Genomic DNA, 12,374 nt, shown 5'->3' with positions numbered 1-12,374 from the left:
ATCCCTGCTTCACGGCACTTCCCCCATGCAGGATCCCCGCATAGCTTAGTGTTAGAAACATAGAAACATAGAAAATAGATGCAGGAGGAGGCCATTTGGCCCTTCGAGCCAGCACCGCCATTCATTGTGATCATGGCTGATCGTCCCCAATCAATAACCCGTGCCTGCCTTCTCCCCATATCCCTTGATTCCACTAGCCCCTAGAGCTCTATCTAACTCTTGTGGGGGTCGGTTCAAGAACCTGGTGGTTGCAGGTAAGTATCTGTTCCTGAACCTGCTGGTGCAGGACTTCTGTACCTCCTGGCCGACGGTAGCAGTGAGAAGCGTGCTGGAGAAACTCAGCGGATCAGGCAGCATTGAACACTAGCAGGGCCTGCTGGGTCTCTAACTGGTTGCCAACTGTTATAACTCTCCCTCCCAGTCCCACACTGACCTCTCTGTCCACGACCTCCTCCTCCATTGCCACAGTGAGGCCCAGCGCAAATTGGAGGAGTAATTGGGTAATTTACACCCCAGCGGTATAAACGTGAGTGTGTACAAAGGAACTGCAGATGCTGGTTTAAACCGAAGATAGACACAAAGAGCTGGAGTAACTCAGCGGGACAAGCAGCATCTCTGGAGAGAAGGAATGGGTGACGTTTCGGGTCGAGACCCTTCTTCAGACTGGTGTTTATTTTCTCATTTGCACTACATGATCAAGTAGTGAACAAGTAACATACGGGATAGGAGCAGAATTAGGCCATTCGGCCCATGGAACACTGGGACCTCTTTTGGGGAAGGTGTGACCTGTATAAAAAGGACGGGTTGCACTTGAACCCGAGGGGGACCAATATCCTGGTGGGGAGATTTGCAAAGGTTACTGGAGAGACTTTAAACTAGAACGGTTGGGGGGAGGGACTCAAATAGAGAAAGCTAGGACTCAAATAGAGAAAGACAGAGTGTGAGGCAGGAGGCAGAGAAGGGAAGCACTCGGTCCCAACGTAGGGGAGAAAGAAGAAAAAGATAATAAACAGAAAATCAGAGGTAGTGGGTTTCTTTAATGTGTATATTTTAATGCTAGGAGCATTGTAAGAAAGGTGGATGAGCTTAGAGTCTGGATTGACACCTGGAGGTATGATGTTGTGGCGATCAGTGAAACATGGTTGCAGGAGGGCTGTGATTGGAAACTAAATATTCCAGGATTTCGTTGCTTCAGGTGTGATAGAATTGGAGGGGCAAGAGGTGGAGGTGTTGCATTGCTAGTCAGGGAAGATATTACAGCAGTGCTTTGGCAGGATAATAATAATAATAATAATAATAATAATAATAATAATTATTTATAGAGCACTTTAAAAACAAACATAGCTGCAACAAAGTGCTGTACATCACTAATCATTGACAAAAAAGTTAATACACACCAAAAATAACAATCAAAAGAAATAGTAGGAAAAGACATGTAAAATAAAGAAACATCAAAAACACCACAAACAGAAGCAAAGCCTCAGGCATGGTCAAAAGCCAGGGAGTACAAATGCGTTTTAACACTGGATTTGAAGATGGACAGTGAGTGCCTGTCTGATGTGCAACGGCAGGGTGTTCCAGAGTGCCGGAGCAGCAACAGAGAAGGCTCTATCCCCTCTGAGCCTCCGACTAGACCTCGGTACCTCCAGGAGCAGCTGACCAGCTGACCTGAGGGACCGGGCAGGAGCGTATGGGTGGAGCAGCTCAGAGAGGTAAGGCGGGGCGGGCCCATTCAGATAGATTAGAGGGCTCATCTAGGGAGGCTATTTGGGTGGAACTGAGAAATGGGAAAGGTGTAGCAACACTTATAAGGGTGTATTATAGACCGCCAAATGGGGATCGAGAATTGGAAGAGCAAATATGTGAGGAGATTGCAGATATTAGTAGTAAGCACAAGGTAGTGATTGTGGGAGATTTCAATTTTCCACACATAGACTGGGAAACACATTCTGTAAATGGGCTGGATGGTTTGGAGTTTGTAAAATGTGTGCAGGATAGTTTTTTGCAGCAATACATAGAGGTACCTACTAGAGGAGGGGCAGTGCTGGACCTCCTGTTAGGAAATGAGACCGGTCAGGTGGCTGAGGTATGCGTTGGGGAACAGTTCGGGTCCAGTGATCACAATACCATTAGTTTCAATATAATTATAGAGAGGGTCAGAACTGGACCTAGGGGTGAGATTTTTGATTGGAGAAAGGCTAGCTTTGAGGAGATGCGAAAGGATTTAAAAGGAGTGAACTGGGACATTTTGTTTTATGGGAAGGATGCAGAAGAGAAATGGAGGACATTTAAAGGGGAAATTTTAACAGTACAGAATCTTTATGTCCCTGTTCGGTTGAAAGGAAAGAGTAATAATTGGAAAGAGCCATAGTTTTCAAGGGAAATTGGACACTTGTTTCGGAAAAAGAGGGAGATCTGATTCCTGGGATGTCAGGACTTTCATATGAAGAAAGACTGGATAGACTCGGCTTGTACTCGCTAGAATTTAGAAGATTGAGGGGGATCTTATAGAAACTTACAAAATTCTTAAGGGGTTGGACAGGCTACATGCAGGAAGATTGTTCCCGATGTTGGGGAAGTCCAGAACAAGGGGTCACAGTTTAAGGATAAAGGGGAAATCCTTTAGGACTGAGATGAGAAAAACATTTTTTACACAGAGAGTGATGAATATCTGGAATTCTCTGCCACAGAATGTAGTTGAGGCCACAGTTCATTGGCTATATTTAAGAGGGAGTTAGATGTGGCCCTTGTGGCTAAAGGGATCAGGGAGTACGGAGAGAAAGCACGTACAGGATACTGAGTTGGATGATCAGCCACGATCATATTGCGGGGCAGGCTCGAAGGGCCGAATGGCCTACTCCTGCACCTATTTTCTATGTTTCTATCTACAATAATTATAGGCAGCATGGAGTAAATGAGGTGCTTGAGGAGTGTAAAGAATGTAAAAAGAATCTTAAGAACTAAATTAGAAAAGCTAAAAGAAGATATGAGGTTGCTTTGGCAAGTAAGGTGAAAATAAATCCAAAGGGTTTCTACAGCTATATTAATAGCAAAAGGATAACAAGGGATATAATTGGTCCATTAGAGAGTCAGAGTGGACAGCTATCTGCAGAGCCAAAAGAGATGGGGGAGATATTGAACAATTTATTTTCTTAAGTATTCACCAAGGAGAAGGATATTGAATTATGTGAGGTAAGGGGAACAAGTAGAGTAGCTATGGAAACTATGAGGATCAAAGAAGAGGAAGTACTGACACTTTTGAAAAAATATAAAAGTACATAAGTCTCCAGGTCCTGACAGGATATTCCCAAGGACATTGAGGGAAGTTAGTGTAGAAATAGCAGGGGCTATGACAGAAATATTTCAAATGTCATTAGAAACGGGAATAGTGCCGGAGGATTGGCGTACTGCGCATGTTGTTCTATTGTTTAAAAAGGGGTCTAAGAGTAAACCTAGCAATTATAGACCTGTTAGTTTGACGTCAGTGGTGGGCAAATTAATGGAAAGAATACTTAGAGATAATATATATAATCATCTTGATAAACAGGGTCTGATTAGGAACAGTCAACATGGATTTGTGCCTGGAAGGTCATGTTTGACTAATCTTCTTAGGTTAGTAGAGGTTACTAGGGAAATTGATGAGGGTAAAGCAGTGGATGTTGTCTATATGGCCTTTGACAAGGTTCCACCTGGAAGGTTGGTTAAGAAGGTTCAATTGTTGGGTATTAATAGTGGAGTAGCAAGATGGATTCAACAGTGGCTGAATGGGAGCTACCAGAGAGTAATGGTGGATAACTGTTTGCCAGGTTGGAGGCCGGTGACTAGTGGGGTGCTACAGGGATCTGTGTTGGGGCCGCTGTGGTTTGTCATACACATCAATGATCTGGATGATGGTGTGGTAAATTGGATTAGTAAGTATGCAGATGATTCTAAGATAGGTGGTGTTGTGGATAATGAAGTAGATTTTCAAAGTCTACAGAGAGATTTAGGCCATTTGGAAGAGTGGGCTGAAAGATGGCAGATGGAGTTTAATGCTGATAAGTGTGAGGCGCTACATCTTGGCAGGACAAATCAAAATAGGACGTACATGGTAAATGGTAGCGAATTGAGGAATGCAGTTGAACAGAGGGATCTAGGAATAACTGTGCACAGTTCCCTGAAGGTGGAATCTCATGTAGATAGGGTGGTAAAGAAAGCTTTTGGTGTGCTGGCCTTTATAAATCAGAGCATTTAGTATAGAAGTTGGGATGTAATGTTAAAATTGTACAAGGCATTGGTGAGACCAATTCTGGAGTATGGTGTACAATTTTGGTTGCCAAATTATAGAAAAGATGTCAACAAAATAGAGAGAGTACAGAGGAGATTTACTAGAATGTTGCCTGGGTTTCAGCAACTAAGTTACAGTGAAAGGTTGAACAAAATAGGTCTTTATTCTTTGGAGCGCAGAAGGTTAAGGGGGGGACTTGATAGAGGTCTTTTAAATTATGAGAGGGATAGACAGAGTTGACGTGGATAAGCTTTTTCCATTGAGAGTGGGGAAGATTCAAACAAGAGGACATGATTTGAGAATTAAGGGACAAAGGTTTAGGGGCAACATGAGGGGGAACTTCTTTATTCAGAGAGTGGTAACTGTGTGGAATGAGCTTCCAGTGAAGGTGGTGGAGGCAGGTTTGTTTTTATCATTTAAAAATAAATTGGATAGATATATGGACGGGAAAGGAATGGAGGGTTATGGTCTGAGTGCAGGTAGATGGGACTAGGTGAGAGTAAGTGTTCGGCACGGACTAGAAGGGCCGAGATGGCCTGTTTCTGTGCTGTAATTGTTATATGGTTATATGGTTATAAGTCTACTCCTCCATTCAATCATGGCTGATCTATCTCTCCCACCGAACCCCATTCTCCTGCCTTCACCCCGTAACCCCTGACACCTGGTGAAAGAGCCTCTTACCGACTGGATCCACAAAGTAGGGGTCCGTTGTCGCATCCAAGAGTTCCTCATAGCCTCTGTACTTCTCGGGGACATCTGTTGCCACCGAGGGAACCTCGGTTTGCGTCTCCTCCAAGACCGCCATGTCTTCTGTGGTCATTGCTGCATCTTCAACCTTTGGGAAGAGATGGGAAGATCGAATATTGAAATATTACATGATGGTGCGTAGGTGTGACAGTCAGCATGGTCGGTGCAGGCTGGGACCATGGGCTTTGTACAGGGTGCGGACATGGTGCAGGGTAGATAACAATGGTACCAAACAACAGACAGAATTAAAAGTGTATGTATATATATATATATACATATATATATATATACATATATATATACATACTCTTGGTGAGACCACACCCGGAGTATTGCGTACAGTTTTGGTCTCCAAATCTGAGGAAGGACATTATTGCCATAGAGGGAGTGCAGAGAAGGTTCACCAGACTGATTCCTGGGATGTCAGGACTGTCTTATGAAGAAAGACTGGATAGACTTGGTTTATACTCTCTAATATTTAGGAGATTGAGAGGGGATCTTATAGAAACTTACAAAATTCTTAAGGGGTTGGACAGGCTAGATGCAGGAAGATTGTTCCCGATGTTGGGGAAGTCCAGGACAAGGGGTCACAGCTTAAGGATAAGGGGGAAATCCTTTAAAACCGAGATGAGAAGAACTTTTTTCACACAGAGAGTGATGAATCTCTGGAACTCTCTGCCACAGAGGGTAGTTGAGGCCACAGTTCATTGGCTATATTTAAGAGGGAGTTAGATGTGGCAAAAGGGATCAGGGGGTATGGAGAGAAGGCAGGTACGGGATACTGAGTTGGATGATCAGCCATGATCATATTGAATGGCGGTGCAGGCTCGAAGGGCCGAATGGCCTACTCCTGCACCTATTTTCTATGTTTCTATGTTTCTATACATACATATATACATATATACACACACTGAACTTTTTTTCTCCCGTTATGTGCTATGTTTACATATTCTGTTGTGCTGCAACAAGTAGGAATTTCATTGTCCTATCTGGGATATGACAATAAAACTTCTCTTGACTTTTAAGTAAGTAAGTAAGTACATTTTATTTATATAGCACGTTTAAATCAATCATAGAAACATAGAAATTAGGTGCAGGAGTAGGCCATTCGGCCCTTCGAGCCTGCACCGCCATTCAATATGATCATGGCTGATCATCCAACTCAGTATCCCGTACCTGCCTTATCTCCATACCCCCTGATCCCCTTAGCCACAAGGGCCACATCTAACTCCCTCTTAAATATAGCCAATGAACTGGCCTCGACTACCCTCTGTGGCAGAGAGTTCCAGAGATTCACCACTCTCTGCGTGAAAAAAGTTCTTCTCATCTCGGTTTTAAAGGATTTCCCCTTTATCCTTAAGCTGTGACCCCTTGTCCTGGACTTCCCTAACATCGGGAACAATCTCCTGCATCTAGCCTGTCCAACCCCTTAAGAATTTTGTAAGTTTCTATAAGATCCCCTCTCAATCTTCTAAATTCTAGAGAGTATAAACCAAGTCTATCCAGTCTTTCTTCATAAGACAGTCCTGACATCCCAGGAATCAGTCTGGTGAACCGTCTCTGCACTCCCTCTATGGCAATAATGTCCTTCCTCAGATTTGGAGACCAAAACTGTACGCAATACTCCAGGTGTGGTCTCACCAAGACTCTGTACAACTGCAGTAGAACCTCTCTGCTCCTATACTCAAATCCTTTTGCAATGAAAGCTAACATACCATTCGCTTTCTTTACTGCCTGCTGCACCTGCATGCCTACCTTCAATGACTGGTGTACCATGACACCCAGGTCTCGCTGCATCTCCCCCTTTCCCAATCGGCCACCATTTAGATAATAGTCTGCTTTCCTGTTTTTGCCACCAAAATGGATAACCTCACATTTATCCACATTATACTGCATCTGCCAAACATTTGCCCACTCACCCAGCCTATCCAAGTCACCCTGCAGTCTCCTAGCATCCTCCTCACAGCTAACACTGCCCCCCAGCTTAGTGTCATCCGCAAACTTGGAGATATTGCCTTCAATTCCCTCATCCAGATCATTAATATATATTGTAAATAGCTGGGGTCCCAGTACTGAGCCTTGGGGTACCCCACTAGTCACTGCCTGCCATTGTGAAAAGGACCCGTTTACTCCTACTCTTTGCTTCCTGTTTGCCAGCCAGTTCTCTATCCACATCAATACTGAACCCCCAATGCCTTGTGCTTTAAGTTTGTATACTAATTTCTTATGTGGGACCTTGTCGAAAGCCTTCTGGAAGTCCAGATACACCACATCCACTGGTTCTCCCCTATCCACGCTACTAGTTACATCCTCGAAAAATTCTATAAGATTCGTCAGACATGATTTACCTTTCGTAAATCCATGCTGACTTTGTCCAATGATTACACCACTTTCCAAATGTGCTGCTATCCCATCTTTAATAACTGACTCTAGCAGTTTCCCCACTACCGATGTTAGACTAACTGGTCTGTAATTCCCCATTTTCTCTCTCCCTCCCTTCTTAAAAAGTGGGGTTACGTTTGCTACCCGCCAATCTTCAGGAACTACTCCAGAATCTAAAGAGTTTTGAAAGATTATTACTAATGCATCCACTATTTCTGGAGCTACTTTCTTAAGTACTCTGGGATGCAGCCTATCTGGCCCTGGGGATTTATCGGCCTTTAATCCATTCAATTTACCCAACACCACTTCCCGGCTAACCTGGATTTCACTCAATTCCTCCAACTCCTTTGACCCGCGGTCCCCTGCTATTTCCGGCAAATTATTTATGTCTTCCTTAGTGAAGACGGAACCAAAGTAGTTATTCAATTGGTCCGCCATATCCTTGTTCCCCATGATCAACTCCCCTGTTTCTGACTGCAAGGGACCTACATTTGTTTTAACTAATCTCTTTCTTTTCACATATCTATAAAAACTTTTGCAGTCAGTTTTTATGTTCCCTGCCAGTTTTCTTTCATAATCTATTTTTCCTTTCCTAATTAAGCCCTTTGTCCTCCTCTGCTGGTCTTTGAATTTCTCCCAGTCCTCCGGTATGCTGCTTTTTCTGGCTAATTTGTACGCATCATCCTTCGCTTTGATACTATCCCTGATTTCCCTTGTTATCCATGGATGTACTACCTTCCCTGATTTATTCTTTTGCCAAACTGGGATGAGCAATTTTTGTAGTTCATCCATGCAGTCTTTAAATGTCTTCCATTGCATATCCACCGTCAACCCTTTTAGAATTAATTGCCAGTCAATCTTTGCCAATTCACGTCTCATACCCTCAAAGTTACCTTTCTTTAAGTTCAGAACCATTGTTTCTGAATTAACAATGTCACTCTCCATCCTAATGAAGAACTCAACCATATTATGGTCACTCTTGCCCAAGGGGGCACGCACAACAAGATTACTAACTAACCCTTCCTCATTACTCAATACCCAGTCTAAAATAGCCAGCTCTCTCGTTGGTTCCTCTACATGTTGATTTAGATAACTATCCCGCATACATTCCAAGAAATCCTCTTCCTCAGCACCCCTGCCAATTTGATTCACCCAATCTATATGTAGATTGAAGTCACCCATTATAACCGTTTTGCCTTTGTCGCACGCATTTCTAATTTCCTGTTTGATACCATCTCCAACTTCACTACTACTGTTAGGTGGCCTGTACACAACACCCACCAGCGTTTTCTGCCCCTTAGTGTTTTGCAGCTCTACCCATACCGATTCCACATCCTCCAAAGTAATGTCCTTCCTTTCCATTGCATTAATCCCCTCTCTAATCAGTAACGCTACCCCACCTCCTTTTCCTTTCTGTCTATCCCTCCTGAATATCGAATATCCCTGGATGTTCAGCTCCCAGCCTTGGTCACCCTGGAGCCATGTCTCCGTGATCCCAACTATATCATAGTCATTAATAGCTATCTGCACATTCAACTCATCCACCTTATTACGAATGCTCCTTGCATTGAGACACAAAGCCTTCAGGCTTGTTTTTACAACACTCTTACCCCTTACACAATTATGTTGAAAAGTGGCCCTTTTTGATTTTTGCCCTGGTTTTGTCTGCCTGCCACTTTTACTTTTCACCTTGCTACCTATTTCTTCTACCCTCATTTTACACCCCTCGGTCTCTACGCTCACACATTTAAGAAACCCTTTCCCTTTAACTCCATCCTCCACTATCCCATTCGACACCCCACCCCCCTTATTCAGTTTAAAGCCACCCGTGTAGCAGTGGCAAACCTGCCTGCCAGAATGCTGGTCCCACACCTGTTAAGATGCAATCCGTCCCTTTTGTACAGTTCCCCCTTACCCCAAAACAGATCCCAGTGATCTAAGAATCTAAATCCCTGCCCCGTGCACCAGTTCCTCAGCCACACGTTCAGGTCCCGTATCTCCCTGTTCCTGCTCTCGCCAGCACGGGGAACTGGAAGCAAACCGGATATAACAACCCTGGAGGTCCTGCTTTTCAACATTTTTCCGAGCTCACTAAAGTCACGCTGCAGAATATTCATCCCCTTCTTTCCGACATCGTTTGTGCCGACATGCACTACCACTTCCGGATGTTCACCTTCGCCCTTGAGGATTTTCTGCACTCTGTCCGTGACATCCTGGATCCTGGCACCGGGAAGGCAGCACACCATCCTCGCATCCCGTCTGTTACCGCAGAAACCCCTGTCTGTACCTCTCACGATGGAGTCTCCCACTACAATGGCCTTGCCTGCCTTAGGCCTTTTTGGTTTTGGCTCAACAGCCCTATTCGCATCACAGGCCAGTCCGCCGCTCACGTCTTCTGTCCCAACAACTTCTAAGCGGATGAACCTGTTTACAAGAGGTACATCACCCGGGGACGTTGGCATTCCATGCTTCCCTCCCTTTCTCACTGTCTCCCACCTTCTCTCTTCCAGTACCTTAGGTGTAACAATCGTACTGTAGGACTTGTCGAGGAACGACTCCGTTTCTCGTACGAACCGGAGGTCATCCACTTGCTTCTCCAGTTCCCCAACACGGCCCTTCAGGAGCTCTACCTGGATGCATTTTTTGCATTTGTAGCAGCCAGAGGCACCAGCGGTGTCCTTGACCTCCCACATACTGCAAGCATCGCACTGAATCAGCTTGCCTGACATCTCCTTTCGTCTCCCTCTCAAGCGTATTGCGTGGTCTCCTCTCCTCAGCCTCCTCTCCGAATACTCTCGAGCCAAAGACTCACACTTTTCTCACAGGGCACTTGAGCCAAAGACTCACACTTTTCTCACAGGGCACTTCCCTCACTAGGCCGCTCACTCACTCGCTCGCTCAATCAACGTGTTGAAACCAAAGTGCTTTACATAGAAGAATTAATTACGTTTCCGTACATCGAAAGAAAAAGAAATAAAAGAAAAATGACACAACACATTATAGAATTTAACATGAACGTGGTCCCCCCCCCCCCCCTATAAAGTTCAGTCCCCTTCCTCTGTGATCACCCGAGGTCGGGGCCTATTTGTGGCCTCTGCAGCCAGTCCGATGTTTTCAGGCCCTCTTGCCGGGAAGATGGAACTATGGCGTCGGGTGAACAATCCTCAGCGGCTTGCAATGTCTGGAGCAGCTGCTCATTCCCCGGAGACCACGGCTTTAAGGGCCTAGAGCAGTGAGTATTCTGAGGTCCGAACACACAGCACTTACAGTCCTGAGTCCACAGTCTCAGACAATGGACAATACACAATAGGTGCAGGAGTAAGCCATTCGGCCTTTCGAGCCAGCACCGCCATTCAATGTGATCATGGCTGATCATCCCCAATCAGTACCCCGTTCCTGCCTTCTCCCCATATCCCCTGACTCCGCTATCTATAAGAGCCCTATCTTGCTCTCTCTTGAATGTATCCAGAGAACAGGCCTCCACCGCCCTCTGAGGCAGAGAATTGCACAGACTCACAACTCTCTTTGAGAAAAAGTGTTTCCTCGTCTCCGTTCTAAATGGCTTACCCCTTATTCTTAAACTGTGGCTGCTGGTTCTGGACTCCCCCAACATCAGTAACATGTTTTCTGCCTCTAGCATGTCCAAGTCCTTACCAATCTTATATGTTTCAATGAGATATCCTCTCATCCTTCTAAACTCCAGAGTGGACAAGCCCAGCCGTTCCATTCTCTCAGCATATGACGGTTCAGTTTCCCCGGGAATTAACCTTGTAAACCTACGTTGCACTCCTTCAATAGGACTAGAGTTGGCAGCCTCAGAATTAAAGGACGCTCCTTTCGGAAGATGATGAGGAATTTCTTTAGTCAGAGGGTGGTGAATCTGTGGAATTCATTGTCACAGACAGCTGTGGACGCCAAGTCAGTGGATATTTTTAAGGCAAGATAGATTCTTGATTAGTACGGGTGTCAGAGGTTATAGGGAGAAGGCAGGAGAATGGGGTTAGGAGGGAGAGATAGATGAGCCATGATTGAATGGTGGAGTAGACTTGAGGAGCCAAATGGACTAATTCTGCTCCTATCATTTATGAATATGACACCATTGCCAAATTCAGGAAAAGCCGGCGTTGAAACTATTGGTGGCTGCAGCAGTGCACGGCGTGTGGAATCAGCAGTACCAAAGACGTATTGTGTCCAAACTCTGACCCTGTCTGTGTGTGGAATAGAAACATAAACAGTAGGTGCAGGAGTAGGCCATTCGGCCCTTCGAGCCAGCACCGCCATTCAATGTGATCATGGTTGATCATCCACAATCAGTACCCTGTTCCTGCCTTCTCCCCATATCCCATGATACTATTAGCCCTAAGAGCTATATCTAACTCTTGGGGGGGGAATGTGAGAATGGGGGAGACTTTAATAAAGGCAGTGATGTGGGGTTAGTGTGAATGGGTGTTAGTGGTCGTCATGTTGCTATGCTGCGTAGATTGATAGTTTAGTTTTTGTCATTTGTACCGAGGTACAGTGAAAATATTTATTTAATTGCGTGCTAACCAGTCAGCGGAAAGACTATACATGATTACAATCCAGCCACATCGTACAGATACTGGATAAAATGAATAGATTAGTTAGAGTAAGAATTGCTGCTGTTGAAATCTCTTACAAATTGCTGTTAAAACAAAATTTGTCTGTCTTTTTAAAGCAGAGATAGACAAATTCCTAATTAGAATGGGTGTCAAGGGCTAATGGGGAGAAGGCTGGAAAATGGGACCAGCCACGATTGAATAGTGGAGTAGACTCGATGGGCCGAATGGCCTAATTCTACTCCTATAACTTGTGAAATAAAGATTTAAAAGAGTTGATAGACACAAAATGCTGGAGTAACTCAGCGGGTCAGGCAGCATCTCTGGAGAGAAGGAATGGGTGACGTTTTGGGTCGAGACCTTTCTTCAGGCATCTCTCCAGAGATACTGCCTGAGCCCCT

General features: G+C 44.8%; 1 protein-coding gene across 1 annotated transcript in view; it reads right to left on the bottom strand.

Moving 5' to 3' along the window:
* Positions 1 to 12,374, bottom strand: part of xrra1 (X-ray radiation resistance associated 1) — a 46,113-nt gene that overhangs the window by 10,198 nt on the left and 23,541 nt on the right. The window contains 1 exon segment of the mRNA XM_055631487.1: positions 4,949 to 5,102. Coding sequence (XP_055487462.1) covers positions 4,949 to 5,102 — 154 coding nt within the window.

This window comes from Leucoraja erinacea, unplaced genomic scaffold, assembly GCF_028641065.1.
Source record: "Leucoraja erinacea ecotype New England unplaced genomic scaffold, Leri_hhj_1 Leri_77S, whole genome shotgun sequence".
Taxonomy (NCBI): Eukaryota; Metazoa; Chordata; class Chondrichthyes; order Rajiformes; family Rajidae; genus Leucoraja; species Leucoraja erinaceus.
The sequence above is the reverse complement of the archived record's forward strand: the minus strand, read 5'-3'. Positions and strand labels throughout refer to the sequence as shown.